Genomic DNA, 22,595 nt, shown 5'->3' on the forward strand with positions numbered 1-22,595 from the left:
ACCAGTCACAAGGTAACGCAATGGAAAACAATAGAGTCATTAACTTGTGTTCAGGCTGCCTTGCATGCTTGAAGATCTTTTTAAAGCAGAAGTTGAGGCGTTGCTTGCCCCGTAATGAAGCAACAGTATGAGAACATCTTAACTCAATGTCTTTTTGAGGGAGTGTGGTCCTAACCAACTAAAATTCCTTTGCTGTCTGAGGGAGATGGGTCCCTGTCAAGAAGGTCTACTGCAAGCATCGAGGGCCAACAGCAGGGTCCAGGAATGTTATGGGCCAATGGCGGGCAGGCCCTAGCTAGGACACATTCCCCATATTGGTGTCTCAGTTTCTAAGGGATACAGATAGTTTGGGCCAAACTACATCCATCTGTTCTTGCAGGAACTCGAGCTGCCCCTGGGAGTTCATCAGTTAGCCTGCATGATTGGCATAGAAACTACGGGAAACCTCATGCAACTGGGTGAGGTGGGGGCTTCCTCCTATTGGTGTCTGGCTTGGAGGTGCTGGAGGGGGACCTGCCGGAGCCATTGTTTTCTTCTCCTGATCCCCACCCTAGCTATAGGATTAGCTTTGGTTGCTGCTGGTATAGTTTCTCAATTCCAATGGTGGCAGACCCCATCTCTGAGAAGCTATTCCTCCCCCGCATACCTGACTTGGGGTTTGGAGGTGTGTGTGGACTGATTAGACTGTTGCGGGCATAAAGCTTAGGAAAGAGCTGTAGAATTTGTTCTTAGTTATATAGAGAGGCCTCTCCACCCGATTGCATTGCCATTCTTATGGGTTTCCAGGCCAGTGACAGGAGGGCACAGATAAAAGTCAAAAGCCTATATAGCTCTGCCGATGTCACTTCTGCAAAGTGCCCTTTGTCTGTGTTAGTGCAAATACTGATGCCATCTTTATGCTCCTGTACATGAGTAGAATTAACTAATCTTGAAGGTGTGGAGAAAGAGATGGGCATTTGGGACATTAGATTTTCCAAGGTGCCAGGAAAATATACTGAGACTACATGAGCTGAGCCAACATATGACACCTGTGTGTGCAGGATTTTATTACACATTTTATTACACGCTGGACAAATGGCAAACAACAACAACCAAACATCACAGTTTTGCGGTTGTTGCTTCTTCATCGCAACTCTGTCTTCACGTAGCACAGCCTGCTTCTCTAAGGCACAGGCAGGCAAAAGCTGAGAAAAAGCAATCAAAGGTTGGAGTCACAAGGAACTTTTGGTGTGGTGATGCTGTGTGGCACCTAGACTAATCACTGTGATCCACACAGCCTATGTAAGCAGGACTGGCCTTGCCATGAGGCGAACTGAGGCGGCCGCCTCAGGTGCCAGATGGTAGGGGGTCGCCACTAGGACCCAGACTGTAGAAAATTGTGTCTGCTATTGGTGCATATGTGCATATGGGGGCATCATTTGAGCTCCCCGCCTCAGGTGCCAAAATTTTGTGGACCGGCACTGTAAGTAAGGTGCCTAGGATCCCTGGTCAACAAATGGGGAGTCTCAGCAGCTCCATGGCTAAGCTTAGCGGCTCCATGGCAAAGCCCTTTCCCCATCATGGAAGGACAGTGGCAGAGGCCAGGCTGGAGGAAGGCGCCTAGCCTTTCTTAGGATTCCTGGCTTTGGCTCCTCTTCTGGCAGTAGGCACCTATACTTCTGGTAAGAAGAGAGGGTAGAAGAAGACTGCCTTTGCTACTTCTTACCCCAGGTTGGAGTACTCACCTGGGATGTAGGAGACCTTCCCTCCCCCAATTCAAATACCACCTCTGCTCAAGGGGAGAAAAAGTTTGAAGAAGGTTCTGCCACGTTTCAGGTGAGTTCCTAAACCACTGAGATATGCCAGACTCTCATAGAATCATAGAACACTAGAGCTGGAAGGGACAAGAGGTCATTGAGTCCAGACCCCTGCCCTCACGGCAGGACCAAGCACTGTCTAGATGATTCCTGATAGATGTCTGACTCACGGAAGGTTCTCTCAGATGAAGATGTTCCATCGGTGATGATTAATGAAAGAGTTATGGAACCAAGAGGATCTCTCACCTTGCAGTTGAATGCTCTAATCATGAGCTACAGTTGCAGTGTCCAATCAGTTCTGAATCAGTAGCCACTATAGTGACTACTGCTATAGCGAACTAGCCACACTCAACTGGCCAAATAGCCACATGTGGCTAGCGTGTTGGACATCACAGAGCTAGAGCACCATTCTTCAACTTGTGCTCTCTTTCTTGCTCTTGCTCTGGCTCAATGGCTCTGTCATGATCATGAGGGTTAGCCAGCAGCCTGGGGACTAAGGGGTTAACTATGTCCCTTACCTAAGCCAGGTAGAGTTGGCCAATAGGAATGTAGGTAGGAATTTCAAACTGGGATAAAGGAATTTTTGGTTTTTCCCTCCTTTGACCTTGAGCGGTTTTCTCTCCAGCACAGTTTAGTACCTAGGTTGTTAGACTACCAGCCAGAAAACCTGGATTCTGCTCTTAGGTTTGCCACTGGATGGCTATGTGATCTTGTGGGAATCACTTAACTGAGCTGGGTGTCAATTTTCCTATCTGTAAAAATGGAGACACTGCAACTGTTTTTGCAATACCTGTGTGAAAAGTGCTGTGTAAGTTCTATTAGTAATCCTTATTATCATTGATTTGTGGAAAAATTAGATGTTGGTGTTCCAGTTTTTCAGATGAGCACTCCCCGACAGGTCTTGTTGTGAGCAAGGTTCAGCAAGCATGGAGGCAGGAAATGTTGAGGATATGGCAAGACGTACATTTTCTATTTTCGGTGTGCAATGTTGCTTAACAGTTGGTTCCGCTGGCAGCCCACACACTGCCAGCCTCCTGACCTCCTTTTGTTTTTAGCTGTCAGCTACTATTGTGACGTTCCCTCATGGAACACCCTATGTGCGATGCAATATGTCTGCTTTATAGTAACAGAGGGTATCTATCACCTGAGGGATTCCATTGCTGAAGAACTAAAAGCAAGATTGTCTGGGCTTTCTGAGCATTGCACCAACTACACAAGAGGAAGTCTTATGCAGCCTACAACTTACTGCTTAATCCTGCTCATGTTAGTATGGCACCAGATAAGGAAGGACGGGTCCTACAATTACTCAGCTGTAACCAAAGATATATTTTTAATCAAGATTATTATAGTATTAGAATAGTCACACTGTAATTAATTTATAGAGAACACATCCCTACAGTCTATGTGACTGCTATTAAAATATTGTTAATTCTGTCAAAGCCATCCCATTAGATAGCACGATATTGCCATAGGCTAAGAAGTGTTGAGTGCAGTAGTATTTGACTCTGCTATTTCCACAGAAATAACATATTTATGAAACATGTGGGGGGCCTTGGTCAACACAATATTATAACAGGCTTCCAGATTTGTTAATATAGGATTAGGTTGGCATTACTTCCACATTAAAGCCAACTGACTTCAAAGAATCAAAATCTGTATCATCATTAACTATCTTTTTTGGGGGGGGGGGAATGCTTTGCAATGTGACCTGAAGGTAAATAAAGTCAGCCACTGGGAGTCAGATTCAAAAAGGTGCTGAGGCATTATGTTGCAATGCCTCTTCTTACATGCATGAAACTCACTGGGAGTCACAAAGCCTGAGTTAGACCCCATACAGTGAACGAGGAGAGGCAGGTATGACACAGCTATAGGACAGTTGGGGCAGCACTGATGTCACAGTTTCAGTATAACCACACATGATTTCCCCCCTCCGTTTAAAGTATCCTGTTCCCAGCCATTGTCTCTCTGGAAGGAGGGGGGAAAGGGGTAGAGCCAGAGGTGACATGTGGGGTCAGGTCACCAACCAGAGTTTTTGTTTGGCTTCTCCTGATCATGCTCAAACAGACTGGGCATTGTTCAGGAACATCTGCTGAAGTCACTTCCTTCATTCTGCCTCCCCCCTCACTCTTGGCATGTACAGGCCATCTCTGGGTGAGGAACCTTCTCTCTGCCTTCTAACCAGGAATTAAGGCCACACAGCTGCCTTAAGGCATGTCTACCCTACAGAGTTATGTCAGCTTATGTTCGGTTGCTGACAGCTCAATGATGGTCACTCATAGGACAATGTGGCTCATGTCCCCACTACCCTCCTTCTGTTGGTGCTGTGTGTCCTCACCTGGAGTGCTTCCACCGACTGAAGAGGTACAGTGTAGGGACTGTAAGCCAGAGCCCCGGCTGTGAGTGGGCAGCCAGGGGCAGCCAGACTCTGGCTGCCCAGCTTTCTTGTCAATTTCACAGCTCTTCTATGGAGCCCTGAAATTGACAAGACAACCAGCAGTCAATGCAAGTAAGGCAGTGACTACACAGACACGGTGTCGCCCTACACTGACAGTAATGCTGTGCCTCTCATGGAGATGGAGTTATATCAGTATAGCCAGGCACTTACATTGGCAGAACAAGGCTGTAGTGCACACATTGATGTAATTAGGACAGTGTAAGCTGCCTTACATAAACTTAACTATGTAGTGAAGACCAGGCCTTATGCTGTGATACCCCCAGCAAGCAAGTCTGCTTAACAGCCAGTACCTGTTCATTGCGTTCTCTCTAAGGGCTATACCCATGTATTGCCAGTAGTTATCAGTAGCCACTTTCTACGCAACTTCATTTATTCTTATGGTTAAAAGGTTGCACAGAAACCATACATAAAAACAATAAAAGTCCATGTATACATGCTGAAAGTTTGCCACCCATCTTGGGGAGCCCTAATAGGCCAAAGTCTTTCCAACACTTCTGCAAGATTTGCCCCATCCCTGCACTTGCCCAGACAATCCTGTCTATTTGCCAGGTCAGAAAAAAGGCGCCACATTAATTTAAACCGATGTTTCTTAAACTGTGTTCCGATGTGCCATGAGGCAGTTGGAGGTTTGCCACAGAGAACAACAGAGTTCAAAATGGCCACCCTTACAGGGGCAGGTGACTTTTTTTTCCCCTCAATAACTTCCCTCCCACAAGCCTTTTTTTTGGGAAGGGGAGGAATCAATAACTCCCCCCCCCCCCTACACACACACACCTTTTTTGTTTGTTTGGTTTTGCTCTACAAAAAATCTTGGTGTTCCTTATTAAAAAAAATATTGTTTGGTGTTGCTCGGTCTTAAAAAGTTTAAGAAACACTGGGTTAAACTTACACTTTTTATTTTTTGTTGGGCTCTGGAAAACCCAGCTTCAATTTGTATAGGTCAGCCTCCCCCAAAAGTGGCATCTCTCTGGAAGTGATTCATCTTAATTATCCCAGCCTATTTCTAGTTCCAGTAGCATTGTTGGAGTTACACACATCACTAGCCCACATTGTTATGTAAACCATTCAGACATTCATCACCAAATGCTTCCCACCACTAATGTGTACAGTTGCAACATGTGTCACAGATGCAGAGAGTTTGAATTGGGTCTCCCACAGCCTGACTAAGTTTTCTAACCACTGGAATAAGTTATAAAATATACACTTCCTTCTCCTGAATTCTTAATGGGTCCTAAGTGGGTTAGGTGGTGGAATGCCTAGCTTCCCCTGGGTTGTGGGTTACACTGCACAGTTGGCATCTCATCAGTTAGTGAGAGGCAGCAGTGTGCATGGTCAGAGGCAAACATATAGGTACCTGAGGAATTTTTACAGTGAACATTCAGGCAAGGAGTTAATATACATGTCTACAAGGTCAAACAGCAGCCAAGCTGGGGTTTTGCAAATGCCAGTGGCATCTAAACATTGATTTAGGTGCCTAAGTCCATTTGTGAATCTGGCTCTGGTAGAACACCAGAGTAAGCAAGTTCCATGCTGAGGACCGCTTACAGCTAAGGCAGAGGGCTGTTAACTTAACTACTCAACTGATCTTCACTGTCTTCTCCATTAGAGAAGTTCTCTGAGGTAGCCAAGATCTAAACCATTTAGGACATTTACTATCTGTTGCATATAATTACATGTATTTCCCTTTTTGCCCCTCACAAGCAGGGGTTAGATTGGGCTAAGACTCACCAGGACAGTGACAAGGCCCAGATCCTCAACGTTATTTAGGTGCTTAACTCCCATAGGCACTAGGATCTATATTCCTTTGAGGGTTTGGGTCCAGATACTTTTTTCTGGTAGTTACTATCTCGTACTTGATGCATTTTGTAAAGTCTTTAGATCTTGTGTTTGCAATGATCACCTTCAGAATGGGACCCAAATGTAAGCCCATGCTCAGTCTGCGTTTAATTCCATGAGGAGTCTGAGAACAGCATGGACTGTTGCTCCATCTAAATTGGTTGGTAAGTCATTTATTTGTACCTCTGGACCCCTTTCTCCATTCATCTGAAGAAATGGGTTGTGCCCACAAAAGTTCATGACACTACCTACATTTTTTGTTAGTCTCTAAGGTGCAGCAGGACCATTCGTTGTTTTTTTATAAACTAACTTTAATTCTCCAGATGCAAGAATGGAAATGGAGAGAAGGAGGATGTGGGTTAGTTTTCTTTTTTTCTTAAGTTATTCACAGCTGGTTCTGTTCTTAACCACCTCCCCTTTCCAGCTAAGGTTGGATAGGAGCCATTTCCTTTCCTCACAACCTACTTTAAAAAAAATCTTCTGTGGTGTAACTGAATGGCATAATCACAACATGTAATAAGAGGCTTGTTAGTACAATGGGGAAATGGGGTACTATTTAGAATGCGGAACTTTCCACATTTGTAGATGGAGGGAGGATTGAATATGAGTTGAGTAAAGAATGTCTGTTAGTAAACAACATGGATTCGATTGCATACACAAATATTATAGGGTATCCAATAATGCGCAGGAAGGGAGTGCACAGATCCTGGCATTTGTCTTCTCTTAACCCACGCGTCTGTGTATTTGGTGTGGGAGTCTGAGGGCGTTCATGAGAGGATGGTGCAATGTGAAGGCTGTTATTTGTTACTCCTGCAATGATTCATGCATAGACAATGAGCTCTGGCTCACTCTATAGTTAATTCACTGGAGAGGAGGAGCACTGATCTCTTTTCAGGGCAGAGCACAGTAGACCCAGAAATGTGTATGGGCACCGCCACACCCCATCACTCCTGACTTTTGCTTATTACTGCTCATGTGTTGTGTCTGGGAATCACCTACACAACTCTAACCAACATTTGTGGAACACCATCCTTATTTACCCTTATTCTCCACATCATTCATGTGGCCTCCATCTGAATGATATAGGGGAGAGAAAGACAGAAATGTCTTCTCATTCTCTCCGTGATGTAGGACAGGTCTGAAGACAGAGGCCTAGGTGCCACTAGCCCAAAGCAAGTGGAAACAAAGCATTTTGTCTCTCCAGCACCATTGTTAAGTGAAAATAGGAGGCAGGAGTGAGTAGAGTTATAAGAATCTTCAATTCCTGCCCCACTTCTCCTGTACTCAGAAATGGGAGGCCATTTCACTTATATGGCATGCTATGGAACAGCGTTGTAGAAAAAGCCACTAAGCACAGCTTCCTTTGGCAGAATAATCTCCTGCACATTTTATTATACAACATGTATAGAGTATTGTAGCCATATCAGTGCCAGGAAGTTAGAGAGACAAGATGGGTGAGGTAATTTTTGTTTGTTTACCCAACTTCTGTTAGTGGGAGAGTGGAGCTTTTAAGCTTAGACATAGCTCTTCTTCCAGTCTGGGAAACATACTCAGAGTGCCATTGCTAAATTCAAGATGGAATAGACTGTATAGCATAAGTAGTTAACATACATTTTAAGGGACCATTCAAGATGAAGTGCCCTGTTAACAGCCCTCCTCTCATTGCAGGAGCTAGAGGGGAAAGAAAGTGAGGAGGAAAAAAGGCACCCCAGGAAGGGAAGGGGTTGTTAGTGGCTAATAGATTGTTGTAATAATCCATAAATACAATGTTTGATTCAGTCCATGGCTTTTAGTGTCTAGCAAAGTTATGAATTTAAACTCCCAGGCTCGTCTCTTGAAGCTGTTGTGCAGGATCCCTTTGAGAATGAGGCCGGAGAGGTCGGATGTAGCATGATTGTTCCCATGTTCCACAAGTAACGGGGTGTTTTTGTCTTTCATCATTTTTCAGTGTGAGTCCCCGCAGAGCACAACGATTGTCTGGTTTCACCCACATAGTTGTTATCGGGGCAGCTAGTGCCCTGGAAGAGGTACCAGATATCGTAATGGGCATGTGTGGGGCCCTGGACCCTGAACCATGTGTTGTGGGGAGTATTCATCATCGTAGCAGTGAAACTGCACTAAAGGTTTTGCACTTGTTCTGGTAGAGTCTGGTGCTGCATTGAGCTGAAGAGCTACAGTTTTATACGTGAATCCGATTTCATCTAACAATGATCCCAACAGCAGCAGCTTTACGATCAGCCAACCTCCTCCTCATAGGCCATGTACTACACTAACACAAGAAAATGGTCTCAGAGATATTTAAACCGACCTACAGGAGATGCTCTCAGCCTCCACTGACCTAACAACTGGAAGCTATGATTCTGTTCCATATTTGAGTGCATCTTATCTCTGTGAGTTGCAATGAGTGTTGGGTAAGGTGCATGTCATTGAGACAGCCTAGTTGGCACGTATTGATGGTTAAATGTAGGGCTGTCTAAAATACTTGTCTTTACCATACTGTACATTTAACACATTAAACTTTCTATAGAATGTCAGGCTTAAGTTATTTCCCATGCTTTGAAACCTTCTTCAATAAAATTTGAGATTCAGTGTCATACAGTTTACTTAGTATCGTACTAAGATTTTAAAGGGAGAGGTAGAGCTATACAATTTCTTGGAACAGTTTGTTGTAAGTCATGTCATTGCCTGTTGCTAATGCATTTTTTAGGCATTGCCAGAAATAACATTGGGAACGAGGATTAGTTGGCCACTCTAAGACAGAGCTGCTGCACAGCCTCTTCCTCAGCCGAAGGTACCTAGACTTCTTCAGAGTTTTCTCAAGAAATATTAAGATAATCACGTCCATTTTTTCATCCATAAGCCTCTGATGGGCCATGTAAAATGCGGTCTTAAAGTTACCATTTGTTATGTACTTGTTAGTCAGCACAAATATGGTTTTCCTGCTTAGTTGTATGCTCTGGGAAAGGTTGTCCAAAACTGGCTGCCCTGGCAACCAATCTCTTTCTTCCAAACACAAATTGAATTGTTTATCGTTTTGGTGTTCCAGATTTTCAACTAATTCTTTCAAGACCCATTCAGCTACAGCTGGGTCTTTGTTATCATAGGAAATAAAAGCATCATAGCACATTTCTGGTGAACGTAAACGCCGATAGCCTCTGAACTTGGCAGTGCAGAAATGGTAACTGTACCACACATCCCAGAAATAGAGGTGACTTGTTACTGTGAACACCATCAGACACAGGATGGCCGATGCGGACACGGAGTACAGGATCACATGGGAGGAGTCCAATTCGCAGGTATACAGATCCAAGAAAATCACACTCTTACCTTTATGTGCTCCTGGCCCTGCACAGGTCACATCAGTGGCCAGCAGAGGAATCGTAACCTCAGTCTGGTTGATCCACCAAACAAACCACACAGCATCACAAATGCACTTGAAAGGGTTGCCATTTAAAAGTAACCTCTCCAGATGGCCGATGATATTCTCTGGGAAGCTAGATTTCTTAATGATTTGGATTTTGTTGGAGCTGAGGTCCAAGTATTTTAACTGGAAAGCATCTCTAAGAAAGTACTTAGTCAGCCGGCGGATCCTATTGTTTTGTAGTATCAGTTTGTTGAGGGTTGCTGAGCAATTGGAAAGCACCCGTGGGACGGTACTCAGAAAGTTGTTGCTAAGATCCAAGGTTTCCAAATGCTCCAAAAAGTGGAGTTTCCCCCAGTTGAAAGACATCAGCTTGTTGTTGGTTAAGATGAGTATCTTGAGCCTTGGAGGCATACCTTCAAAGACACCAGGAGGCAAAAAACTCAGAGAGTTGTAGGAAATGTCCAGTTGCACTAGGTTGGTTAGATTCTTGAAAAATGACAAGTATCTAGTATCCCCATCCCTCCATAACACATCTAAGTGATTTCCTTTGAATTCCAAAGTCTGAAGAGAATGACTTTCCATCCCTGGGTTAGTAGAGGTAGAAATTTCATTCCCGTTCATCATCAGCTTCTTCAGAAAGGTCAAATTCTTTGTAAAATCAAGCATGTGCGTAATACCTTCTGCCAGAAAATAATGTTTGTTATCACTCAGGTCTAGAATTTCCAAATGTTTCAGTTCCTGGAAGGCAGTTGAATATAGCAAATCAATCCGGTTGTTAGAAAAATCAAGATATTTCAGTCCAGACAGAGGTTGGAACTCACTTCCATTCAAAGTCTGGCTAATAGCATTACCTGACAAGTTGAGGCATTTGAGGAAATTGAGGTGCAGGAAATCAAAGGGGTTGATAAAGAATATGTTATTTCTGCTTAAATCCAGAGTTTCCCCATAACCGAGGCACTCCTCATTGACAAAAGGTTCGAAGGACTCAGACTCTTTGTCTTTAGACTTACAGCTTCGTCCATACTCATCATATCTGAAATAATGCATGTTCTGCAGCATTTGGCTTTTGTAGTGGTCTGCTGAAGCTGTGGGGACAGAACAAAAACCATGATAATTGAATTCACCTGAAGAAGGAGATATTTTATTTACTGAGAGGTCTATGATTTTTAGAGCTGGGAATTTTTTAAATATATTTAGGTTAGCAACTTTGATAAAATTAGTTCCTAGGTCCAAAACTGTCAAATTTCTAAGATGAAGTAATGGATTTAGGTGTTCTTGATTTAATTCTCTGAAGACATAACCCTTAATCCTCAGGATTTCCAGGTGTGTAAGAGATGAAAATGCTTTAGACAGGTTCAAAAATGAAGAATAGACCTGAAGTTCAAAATTAAAGGACAGATCCAGCTCCACAAGGTTGGGGATAAAGTTCAAAAAATGAGCTTCTCCAATTTCTTTGGCCAGGAAATTCTGAGAAAGGTCAAGCATTTTGAGATTCTTGGTGTTCTTAAACCAGCTACTGGGTACAGTTTGGAGGGAGTTACTGTGAAGGCGCAGAGTTTTTAATTGTTTTAAGGCATCAAAGGCCTTGTGATGGATCCAAATTGGGGCTTTATTTGGGCATGGAGTACATGGAAATGGGGCATTGTAACAACGAGGGCAATTGCCACTTAAATCAAGAATTTCCAAATTGTAAAGGTGATTTAAATCCTCCTCCTGAACTTTTTGAATCACATTATTGTAAAGGTACAGTTCCTTTAAACTGGATGACAAATTGTGTGGAATGTGAGTTAAATTATTGGCTTTCAGGGACAATACTGTTAACTTTCTTAAGTCCTGGAAGGCTGCTGCTTCAATTCCAAATGAAACATTGCATGGATTACGGTAATAGCAGTTCTGTCCAAGGTACAACATTTCTATGTTTCCAAGTTCTGACAAATTCTCTTTTGTGATGGAAAAAATGCTGTTTGCTTCAAGGCTCAGCAGGCGTAGATTAGGAGGAAGGCCCCGAGGTATTTCTGATAGTTGGTTTCCATCCAAGTACAATGACTCTAACTTTGTGAGAGTGGCAAAACTGCTGTTCTGGACTTGCAGTGGCTTGATGCACACACGGTCCTTTGGTCCCAGTCGAACAGGCACACAGTTGCACCTAAAATCAATCTCCACAAGACTCTCAAGATGGACAAAGGATGTTGGGTAAATATTTGGAATATGGTTAATAGTGAGAGTCAGATTGGTGGTGTTAAGAGGAATCCCGTGTGGGAGTTCAGTGAGGTGACGATCGCTGCAGTCCACTATCACGTTGTTTTTTGAAGCTTCTACTTTCACATCACAGGGTAAACTTTTAGGAAACCATCTAGCAGACAGCAGCTTGGAGAACAGGAAGAGCAAGAGGAAGTGCAATCTGTTTGAGGGCCATGTGAGAAAAGCCTGAAAAGAAGGAAAGAAATACACATGGATTTAGCACAGCTGCAATATATAGGGACAATTATTTTTCTCTTTTAGCTATTAAATATTGGATCCCAAAATTTTCTATTCAAAAAGCACTAAAGATAATTAGAGAACATACACAAAAGTGATGTGAAAATAAAATTGAATGAAAATGCCTGGGAATTCACTTGGGTTAATCTCCATTTCCATGCAAAGGTACATTATACTCATGTAGGTCCAGAGACTTAGTAGGCGGCAAATCACATCACTGCATGCAAGCCAGCTGTGCAGTAACTGGCCATTTGTACAGCTTACCACACATTCAAGGCTTTGTTCTACTGCTGCACACTACTGAGCTTTCAGTGTGTGGTAGCAGGATCGGGGCTGGCCTTAAGGAAAATGGTTTCCTGAGCAAACTTGCATTTTGGTGCCCCTGTCCCCTTCCCCACCCTGGGCATGATGCCCCCTCATTTCCCTTGGAAACTGCTCGGTCCCTTGCTCCCTTGAGTGCTGGTCTATTGTCTCCCCCCTCCTCCCTCTTGCAAAGGGAGTTGTCACGGTCCTTCTTGACCAAGCCCTTCCTTTAAGAGCTACATGGAGAATGGATTATTTTAGATTAAATATCTTTCCCCAGATATGACACACAGAAGTCAGGCTGCTGTTTTTGAATGGCATCAGACTGTGGAATGAAACAGTGGGTTAAAAAAACCCGGGTGGGACACTTGCCCTTCAGTTTCCCTGGGCACTGCTCTGCTGTCTAGAGGGGGATGGGAATTGCAGGTGTGACTCACTGAGACTGACTGCAGCCCATCAGTCTGAGTCTGAGAAGGAGTGTGATGAAGTGACACTTTTTGCCCAGGAAGCCCAACAAAGGAGGAAGCAGGGCTGCCTGCAGACAGGGAACAGGCTGCAGAGGATGTGGGTTTATTCTGAGGGTACGTCTAAACTACATGTCTCTGTCGGCAGAGGCATGTAGATTTGTTTTTTTGGCAAAGGCAAATGAAGCCGCGATTTAAATGATCGTGGCTTCATTTACATTTACATGGCTGCCGCGCTGAGCCGACAAACAGCTGATCAGCGCGATAGTCTGGACGTTCCCCCTGTCGACATCAAAGCCCTTTGTCGGCAGCCCCGGTAAACCTCATTCCACGAGGAATAACAGGGCTGCCGACAAAGGGCTTTGATGTCAGCAGGGGAACGTCCAGGCTAGCGCGCGAGCCGACAAACAGCTGATCAGCTGTTTGTCGGCTCAGCGCGGCAGCCATGTAAATGTAAATGAAGCCGCGATCATTTAAATCGTGGCTTCATTTGCCTTTGCCTATCTGTCTAATCTACATGCCTCTGCCGACAGAGGCATGTAGTCTAGACACAGCCTGAGAGGGCTCGGAGCTGGATGGAGGAACAGGGCCCAGAGCCCCTTCTCCCCCAGATGGGTTCTACTGGCTGCTCCTGGTTCCTGTGTTAACAACAGGGCTAGTCACAGCTGTATCCCTGCAAACCAAGAAACCTTCTGATCTACCTGCTGGCTGAGAGTCACATCTGGCTCGCCAGGGCCCAGTGGCTCCCTGCACCTTGGCAATGCCAAGTCTTTTTATAAACCAGAGCAGCAGGGGTGAAGCATTACAGAAGGGGATGGGGCAGAGTCTATATTCCCACTGAGTTCCTGCTGAGTTTAAGGACCTCACTGAAATTGCAGATCACAACAATCACACCTTATCTTCAGATTGTAACATTAGGAACCTGAGTGACTTCCAGAGCATGAAGAAGGTTTGCAGGTTAAGATGGGAGCAAAGAAAATATCCTTATTCTTAATCTTGACGCAAAAACAACACAGTGCCCAACAAACAGCTTTGACAAAGCTCTCTGCCCTGAGAAACTTCAGCATACTGTTAAGTACAACGTGTGGTGAAAGCAAAACAAAACCTGAGGTTGTGGGTAGTGATCACGAGTTGAATGAAAGGTATGTGTTTCAGCCAGCCAGCCAGACACCATCCGCTGTGACCCATTCCCTCTCCCTTTAGTAGGGGGCACATGGGAGAGCTGATTTCAGTAACACTCACTATCTCCTATGCACCCACCCACCTGTCTCACATTGGGGGAGCAGCAGCAGCAGCAGCAGCAGCCCCCCCACCAAACCCCCAAAAAGTAAACAAAACTTCTGAGCCAGCCAGGGAATCAGAAGGACCGGACCAACTGCTGAGGGGGGGCACAATTTAAAGGTCCCCCCCAACAACTCAAGTGTCATACTCCCCTCCCCAGCTAGTAGCCGAGCCCTCCCCCTCAGTTCCCATATGGAGCTCCTGTGGGGGAGAGGGGAAGAAAGGGAGGATGTGGACCCCAACCTGCTCCACACTAACACACATCCTGCTCCAAATCCCAGCCAGAACACAGAGAGAAGCTGCACACACACACACTGCTTCAATCCCCAGCAAACTCAGCAGCCCACTCCAAGCCTCTTCCAGCACAGCCTGCCCCAACCTCTAGTCACATGGCTTCTATAGGGAGCCCTCTATCCCAGGGAGAAAGGGGAGCCCCTCTGGCACCCACCCTTTGGCTGCTCCCACCAGAGCAAAGGATTTACCTGAGACAGTGAGTGCCTCTGTCCTCCCAAATCCTGGCTGAACTGGCTGCGGTGCTTCCCTTCCTGCTTAGCTAGCTGGCCCCAGGTAAGGTCACTTGATGCTATTCATATGCACCCCCATCAGCACATTGCCCTGGGCAGCTGCCCTTCTCACCCAGGTCTAGGGCCAGCAGTGAGCAGGATCCACTCAACAATCTTTGTGTGCAGAAGGTTAGTGCACTACGTAGTCAGACCCTGGCTTGCCATACACTAAAGTCTCCATGTACTCAAATGGCAAATTTTCAAAACGACTAGTGACTTGGGCATCTAACTCGCAACATGTTAAAGGGGCCTGTTTTTCAGCAGGTAGGTGCTCAGCAACCTTTACATCAAACCTATACTATACTATACTATTGAACAAAATCATTATCTACTTTTGAAAATTCAGATCTGTAATTTAAGGCGTTGCTATAAAAATAATAGGTTAAAAAGGATCCAGCAAAGTTATAATTGTAAGTTGGCTGTGTGCCTTTAACAAATAATCATAGCTAAATAAGAAAGTCCAAACCCACAGTCATTTCAAGTCAGAGAATCTCCTAAAGTGAGCTCTGTTTTCACACCTGCCATTGTGATTTTGGCTACTCTTTTCATGTATAGTTGTATGGGGGGAAGGGGAGAAGAATGGGTAAATAACCTTTCTCAATAGATATTTCCTTCTTTTATGTTCTGTCACTGTTTTTTGGTTCAAGTAAAATTCTCTGCTGAAGTTGTCAATCACTTGAATTTCAATACAATTATAACCCTATTTACTGTGTTATTTTGAGACTAGTTTTTATCTGGAATTTTTTTAATTGATCAATACATTCCATGAACATTTTAAAAAATATTAAGAATTAAAATTTCTCCCTCATTACTTTGATGCATAAGAAATGGAGAACAAAACATTACACATAGCGCTTTTTAATGAATCATAATTGATTACTCAAGGGAATGTCTTGAGTAAATGTGGATGCTCAATTAAGCAGCTAATTACACTGAAAATCAGATGCTTAAACAGCTGCCACTAAGTATGTCCAAGTGTTTCTTCATTACTGTTTGAGCATGTGAACATCTTTTTGTTATTACAAGCCACCTGTTAGACTGAAAGTCTGTGAAAGTGCTGTTGTATACTAATTCAGACACAATTGGTAACACAGACATTTTAACTATTTAGGTCTTCATATTATATATGATATGCCCACTAAGTTGTTTCCCTGCTGCTCCCCTGCCCTGGTCATTTTGTATTTCTTTATTACCTAAAAGAGCCCCAGATATATACAAAGGAGTTGACAAGAATTTAAAGGAGACCAACAACAAGAAACAGATGGTTCAGAGCTCATATGACACTGCATTTCTGTTCTGAGATCAACAGTTGGTTTAAGAACTTCAGGAGATTTATTCTATCAATTTTCCAATATAAAGCTTCAGTACAAAAGTATGAACATAAAAAGTCATTTACCTGATCTACATAATGTCCTAGGAGTTTTATGTCAATGAGACAAATTTCATTTATTTTTACATAAGGTTAAGATCAGTTATCTAATTGCTCAACCTTTCCCATACCGTGACTCCATTTGACAATATAAAATAAATTTTTAAAAAAGCAAGCCAGAATCCTCCCACACTTACATCTAGCTACAGAGTAAGAGAAATTGGTTGCAACCCCCAGGCTGAGAACTCATGATTTAGATGAGAACAATGAATAATGGAATAATAAGGGTAGACAAATGGTAATCTGCAGAGGAGCAATTTTAAAAAATCACCCACACACCAACTCAATATTTTTCATTAATAAACAATGGAGATGGTGAAGGAAGAAGAAAAAAGGAGATGGAGGGAGGGTAGAAATAATTTTTAAAAATTAACTAGAAAATAGAAAGACTTTGAACAAGATTAAATTTTTTTAAAAAGTTGCAAGAGAAAAATTTCAATAATCCTATGTATCACTTCATTTTAAGGAGTTCCTTTAATAAATTCAACATAACCATTGGTAACTTTCATAAGGGATGAGTAAATGCATAAATGATATTTATTAGAATAATGAAAATTGCTACCAAAAAGGGTGAGCTACAAACAGCTGCTCCTCTACTGACAGCAGGGTCTTCTCCAGAACTATGGACAGGACACTTGAGGCTATGCCCAATCATGAGAGCTAGTAGAGATGCTCACAGTCTGTAACACAGGGTTGCTAAGCAAGTAGTGCCTCGGGCTCAGTACTGCCTCTTTAAAATTTTAGGGTGTGTCTGCCACAGAGGTCACTCATTGTGTGGGAGTTTCTCCACAAACACTATTACAGGGGAAGATGTCTAATGACAACCCATAATGGGTTGCATATCATGATGCCATCTATGGCTATGTCTACACTGGTGGCTTCTTGCGCAAGAACATCTTGCGCAAGGGTTCTTGTGCAAGAAGTCTTGCGCAAGAAAACGTCCACACTGCCATGTGCAAGCTGTGCTTTTGCGCAAGAGCGCCCATGGCTGTGTGGATGCTCTCTTGAGCAAGAAAGCTCTGATGGCCATTTTAGCCATAGGGCTTTCTTGTGCAAGAAATCCCTGCCGAAGCATCCACACTGCCTTCTTGTGCAAGAGCTCCTGCGCAAGAGGGCTTACACCTGATAAAAAAGAGCATAGCTCTTGCGCAAGAAGCCCTCTCTTACCACGCCGTACTGTAAATTTCCTTGCGCAAGAGCGGGCGGGCAGTGTGGACACTCTGCAGATTCTTGCGCAAGAAGCTGCGAATGTAGACATAAAGACTAACAAAACATTTAGGCTAAGTACTACTAGACTTTTTGTTCTTTGCTATTTGATGGTCTTTATCTGCCACTTTTGACTATCCAGTCTTAGGTACTTTTCCGTTAAAAGCATTTTCGGAACAGAGCATCTAGATTGGCACGGACGCTTTTCCACAAAAGCACTTTTTGCGGAAAAGCGTCCGTGCCAATCTAGACGCGCTTTTCCGCAAAAAAGACCCGATTGCCATTTTCGCGATCGGGGCTTTTTTGCGGGAAACAAATCTGAGCTGTCTACACTGGCCCTTTTGCGCAAAAGGTTTGCGCAAAAGGGACTTTTGCCTGAACGGGAGCAGAATAGTATTTCCGCAAGAAGCACTGATTTTTTACAGTAGGAAGTCAGTGCTTTTGTGGAAATTCAAGCGGCCAGTGTAGACAGCTGGCAAGTTTTTCTGGAAAAGCGGCTGATTTTCTGGAAAAACTGGCCAGTCTAGACACAGCCATTGACTATTTGTGTTTCCTTACAATCCAAATGGCTTCCCCCTTCATATTTTTTACCCACTTCCTCTTCTTGTTCCTCCTCCCTATTTTTCCTCTTCCACCTTACCCCCCTTCCCTATTTATTTTGGTCCCGGACATCCAACACTCTGAAGAAGTGGGCTATGCCCACGGAAGCTCATGATACCATATATGTTTTGTTAGTCTTTAAAGTGCTACCAAACTATTTGTTGTTTTTTAAGTTTATCCTGTACAGACTAACTCAGCTACCCCCTGAAGCTTCAGAACCCATAGTGAGTAGCTCAAAGTCTCCTGGGAGTGGGAGTGGTGTATTTCAAGGAGATTAGCTGCCAGAGAGGTACCATCACATCTCAAGATGAAGAGAAAAACAGGACATATGGATGCCGGTTCTTCCCCATTCCCTAATAAAGACTAATGTATGTTTGTTGACATTGAACTTTCAAGTCAAATTCAGGTTTGTAAAATCTTGCTGTAACAGAAATGCTGTTGGAGTCTGTGGTCACTGTGGACAACATAAACATTTTATTCAACCCTGTGCTTTGACACTTCTCAGAGTCCTGAGAGAAGAAGGGGGGTGTGTTGTGATTAATGTATTGGGTTGTGACTTAACTTAGCTGATTTTGGGTTTGATGGTGGGTGCGCAGGCCCACTGACAGGGGTAGCAAAGAGGGCAGTTGCCCAGAAATTTTGCAGCAGCTGGAGACCAGTTCCATTTAAATTGCCACTGAGCACTGTGCTGGGTGGTCTGTGTGACTCCGGGGATGGGGAGTGGAGTGCACAGTGCTCTGGATGGTGCAGAGGGCTAGCTGGCCTCACCTCCACCCTTTCTGCCTCAGACCCTGTCCCTTCTGGGACTGTGGCACCACCCCATCACCACCCCAAGAGCCTGTGCAAGCTGAGGGCTCCCTATAGGTACTTTTGAAGAAGCATATATGTAAGTTGAGGGAGGCTTTGTCATCTTGGGGGAGATTATTTTCTGCATATGTATACATTTTTTTCATATTCTAGTTATTGAATGTGTCGCTCTTTGGTATCTTAACAATTTAATCATTATTAAGATAGTAATGCTAATGCACTACATATTACGTTATGAATGACAGCATATGAAAATCATTGCACTTCAAGCTGTCTTCACTAACATCCCACTTAAAAACATTATGTCTCACCAGAGCTTTCTGGACCAAATTCTAAGACACAGTGTGACTTGTGAGGGTCTACACTGGCACCAATGATGCCATGATGCTGGGCTCACATGTAGAAATGACTTTGCCTAGTACTTTGCCCTGAGGCCTCACCCCTAATTATTTTTATTTAATTATTTGTCCACATCACAGACTGCTAAAATACAAACAAGAATAGTGTCTTTCCAAGTTCTTTGTAAAAAGAAAATGGAATTAACAATAATAATTTGTCAAAGTTTTCAGAATAAGAAAAACTGAAATTAAAAAGAGAAGCTACAGCCGGCATGTTGAATTTGCATGTTGTATTTGCAGTTGTTTTCTGCATGGCCAGTTTGTTGCTATTGTTGGAATCACAAAAAGTGCCTCTTTCTGCCTGATTAACATTTGATGAAGGGATCTACACTCTAGGAGCAAATGCCAGCATTTTATAGTATGCATTTTTATAATTTGACTTTGTGGTTGTCCATGATAATGTAAGGACCATTTATCACTTACATAAACACTATCAAATCCCATCTGCCTTATATTATTCATCAAATACTCAGAAACAATGTGCCGGAGATATTTTCTAAATGGATTTTAATTTCATACAGATTTTAAAGGCAAACTATAATTGAAGCATAGAAGGACAATAGCAATCCAAGGGATTGAAACATTCTGGAAGATATTTTTTAACATAGTACACAGTACTAAACTTGCTATAAATAGTAGGAGCAAATGTTATCTGTCCCCTGATTGGGGTTATTACACAATGCCAACTATAGTCATTATGACAAATTATGAAATTGGTGCTGGGAAGGGAAGGGAAGAGAAGAGGATACAGTCTGAAAAATCCCACTCTCACCCCACGTTGCAGTTCCCGTCCCACAGAGTTCTAAGAACATGCTTTGAATGGAAGCTGAACCTACCATTTTCTGTGTTCTTCCAAGAATTAGAGGTGATTTTCCCCTGGCGAAAACTGCAAATCAAATAGAGACCTAACAGTTTGAAAGAGCTGCTCACTGCTTCAACTCAGGTACAGAAGAAAGCCCAAAATGGCATAACTCACTGAGACAATAGAATAATGGTAGGATACTATTGTTTCTTCAGTCAAGATGAAACTTGAGAAATCAATAACATGTGAAACAGCTGCTGCTACTCACTTCCTCAAAGCTATATATTTAAATTAAACCTTTGAGACCTCATTTATTCCAGTCCACGCTCTACTACCTCATAAATATAGCACAGGATTTTACCTATATTATTTACCCCTTTCCCTAGAGTCCCACATTTGCACATGAAGAAGTCACAGATTTTTTATAGCAATTCACTATCAAGTTTCCCATGGTCCCGTATAACTTCCTTTTCCAATGGTCTACTTTATTTAAACACAGTCTCTCACTTTCTCATACCTTCAGGGGGTGATTGGCTATTCTACACCAAGAATCTCCTGAGAAGCCCAGCTGAGGAGCTATAGGTGACCACAGTGGGTGCACAATTCCAGAATACCTCAGAAGGGAAATTTACACAAAAACCCTAACTGGGTAGGGAGAAGAAGGTTGCTAGAAAGGAAAAACATCTATACAGATGACCCAGATAAGCAGAAGTTCAACTTCCTCCTCCTAAGATGGCAATGTTGTTAGAAGCAACATGAACAGAGAGCAGGAGCGGCTCTAGACAAGCTGCCAGCAACTGGCGCCCTAGGTGAAACGCGCGATCAGCGCCCCTGCCTCCAAAACCCTCAACGGCAGTTTATCTTGACTCCCTAGGCGACTGCCTAGGTTGCCTGTATTGACGGGCCGCCACTGACAGAGAAGGGATCCTGACATTAAAATAGTTTAGAACTAGAAATTTAATTATGATTATTTAGGGTTAAATCTCTGCTATAAAAATCAAGGACTGGGCCGCTTTTTGAACACCAATGTACCTGAAGTTGTATAATACAGGCAGTCCCCGGGTTACGTACAAGATAGGGACTGTACGTTTGTTCTTAAGTTGAATCTGTATGTAAGTCGGAACTGGCATCCAGATTCAGCTGCTGCTGAAACTGACCAGCGGCTGACTACAGGAAGCCCGAGGCAGAGTTGCTCTGCCCCGGGCTTCCTGGAATCAGCCGCTGATCAGTTTCAACAGGCTGAATCTGGACGCCAGTTCTTACATACAGATTCAACTTAAGAACCGCAGGCGTCCCCGAGTCAGCTGCTGCTGAAACTGATCAGCGGCTGATTCCAGGAAGCCCGGGGCAGAGCAACTCTGCCTTGGGCTTCCTGTAGTCAGCACTGGTCAGTTTCAGCAGCGGCTGACTTGGGGACGCCTGGGGCAGAGCAGCTTGGGTGCTGCTGGGTTGGTCCCGTAGCGCCCAGAGCGGCGCTACGGGACCAACCAGCAGCGCCCCAGCTGATGTACCACAGGCGTCCGGAGAAAAGCCATGGAGCACGGGGGCAGCGGGACAGCCCAGACGCTCCGCGGCTTTGCTCCCCGTCTCCCTGGTCTGCTGATCTCCAGCAGACCAGGGAGACGGGGAGCAAAGCGGAGCAAATCCGCAGAGCACGCCAGCAGCGGGACAGCCCAGACGCGCCGCGGCTGTCCCGCTGCCGGTGTGCTCCGCGGCTTTGCTCCGCTTTGCTCCCCATCTCCCTGGTCTGTTGGTCTCCAGCAGACCAGAGAAACGGGGAGCAAAGCCGTGGAGCACGTGGGCAGCGGACAGCCTAGACACGCGCGGCTGTCCCACTGCCGGCGTGTTCCTCAGCTTTGCTCCCCGTCTCCCTGGTCTGCTGGAGACCAACAGACCAGGGAGACGGGGAGCAAAGCGGAGCAAAGCCGCGGAGCTCGCGGGCAGCGGACAGCCCAGAAACGCCGCGGCTGTCCCGCTGCCGGCGTTCTTAGAGGTTTTTCTTCCCATCTCCCTGGTCTGCTGGTCTCCAGCAGACCAGGGAGACAGGCAGCAAACCCCATTCGTAACTGCAGATCCGACATAAGTCGGATCCGCGTAACTCGGGGACTGCCTGTAAGTAGACAATGTTCCCTAGCCTTAGAGGCTTATAATTTAATACAAAGTTAACATTAATCACTCAAAATAGACTGGTTCACATCTGGGGATTATTTTGGATTTTTAACTTTTTGCCTTGGTGGATGAACTCTGAAAGACTTTGTGTATAAGAAATATATTTTAAGGCTGGGGGCATTGAAGGAAGGTAACTAAGATGAGGGACTTTATACTTACACTAGTGCAAGCACCTAGCGTAGCTTCTGTTAGGATACTAATATGGCCCCCATTATCATGTATCTGAGCACTTTTAATGAATTTAAACTCACACCATTTTACAATAGCGGGGGAATGGTCCCACTATTGTGAGGAACTTTCCAGTCTTCTGCACTGCCTCAGTGAAATGGGCTAGTGAAAGGATCTGATTCCCTGCTCCCACTTCCTTTACCATAGGCCTTCTTGACCTCAAGCCCTCCCTTTCATTTCCCTGTGTGGCAGAGCCCTTGCAACCCCAACAAGGCTGGGCCCAGGATTCCTGGGAACTTGCCTCCTAACCTTGTTTTGGTCAGCTAGGGCAGGGGCTAGGACGTCCCTACTCTGGCTTGTTCTCTTCACATTAAATGCTTCCCTGACCCATTGATGGTTACATACAGTTCAAAGCAAATACCATTTATTAGGCATCAAATTTTAAAAAGAATAAGGAAAAATGGAAAAAGTTACGG

The 22,595-nt window shown here is 44.2% G+C and overlaps 1 protein-coding gene across 1 annotated transcript; it reads right to left on the reverse strand.

Moving 5' to 3' along the window:
• Window positions 1–3,681: 3,681 nt before the first annotated feature.
• Window positions 3,682–20,021, reverse strand: TLR7 (toll like receptor 7). The gene is made up of 2 exons (XM_014573459.3): window positions 19,817–20,021; window positions 3,682–11,878 (listed from the first exon to the last, which is right to left on the reverse strand). The coding sequence occupies exons 1-2, from the start codon at window positions 19,817–19,819 to the stop codon at window positions 8,729–8,731; spliced, it is 3,153 nt and encodes a 1,050-aa protein (XP_014428945.2). The 5' UTR covers window positions 19,820–20,021; the 3' UTR covers window positions 3,682–8,728.
• Between the last annotated feature and the right edge of the window lie 2,574 nt (window positions 20,022–22,595).

This window comes from Pelodiscus sinensis, chromosome 1 (genome assembly GCF_049634645.1).
Source record: "Pelodiscus sinensis isolate JC-2024 chromosome 1, ASM4963464v1, whole genome shotgun sequence".
NCBI classification, from domain to species: Eukaryota; Metazoa; Chordata; order Testudines; family Trionychidae; genus Pelodiscus; species Pelodiscus sinensis.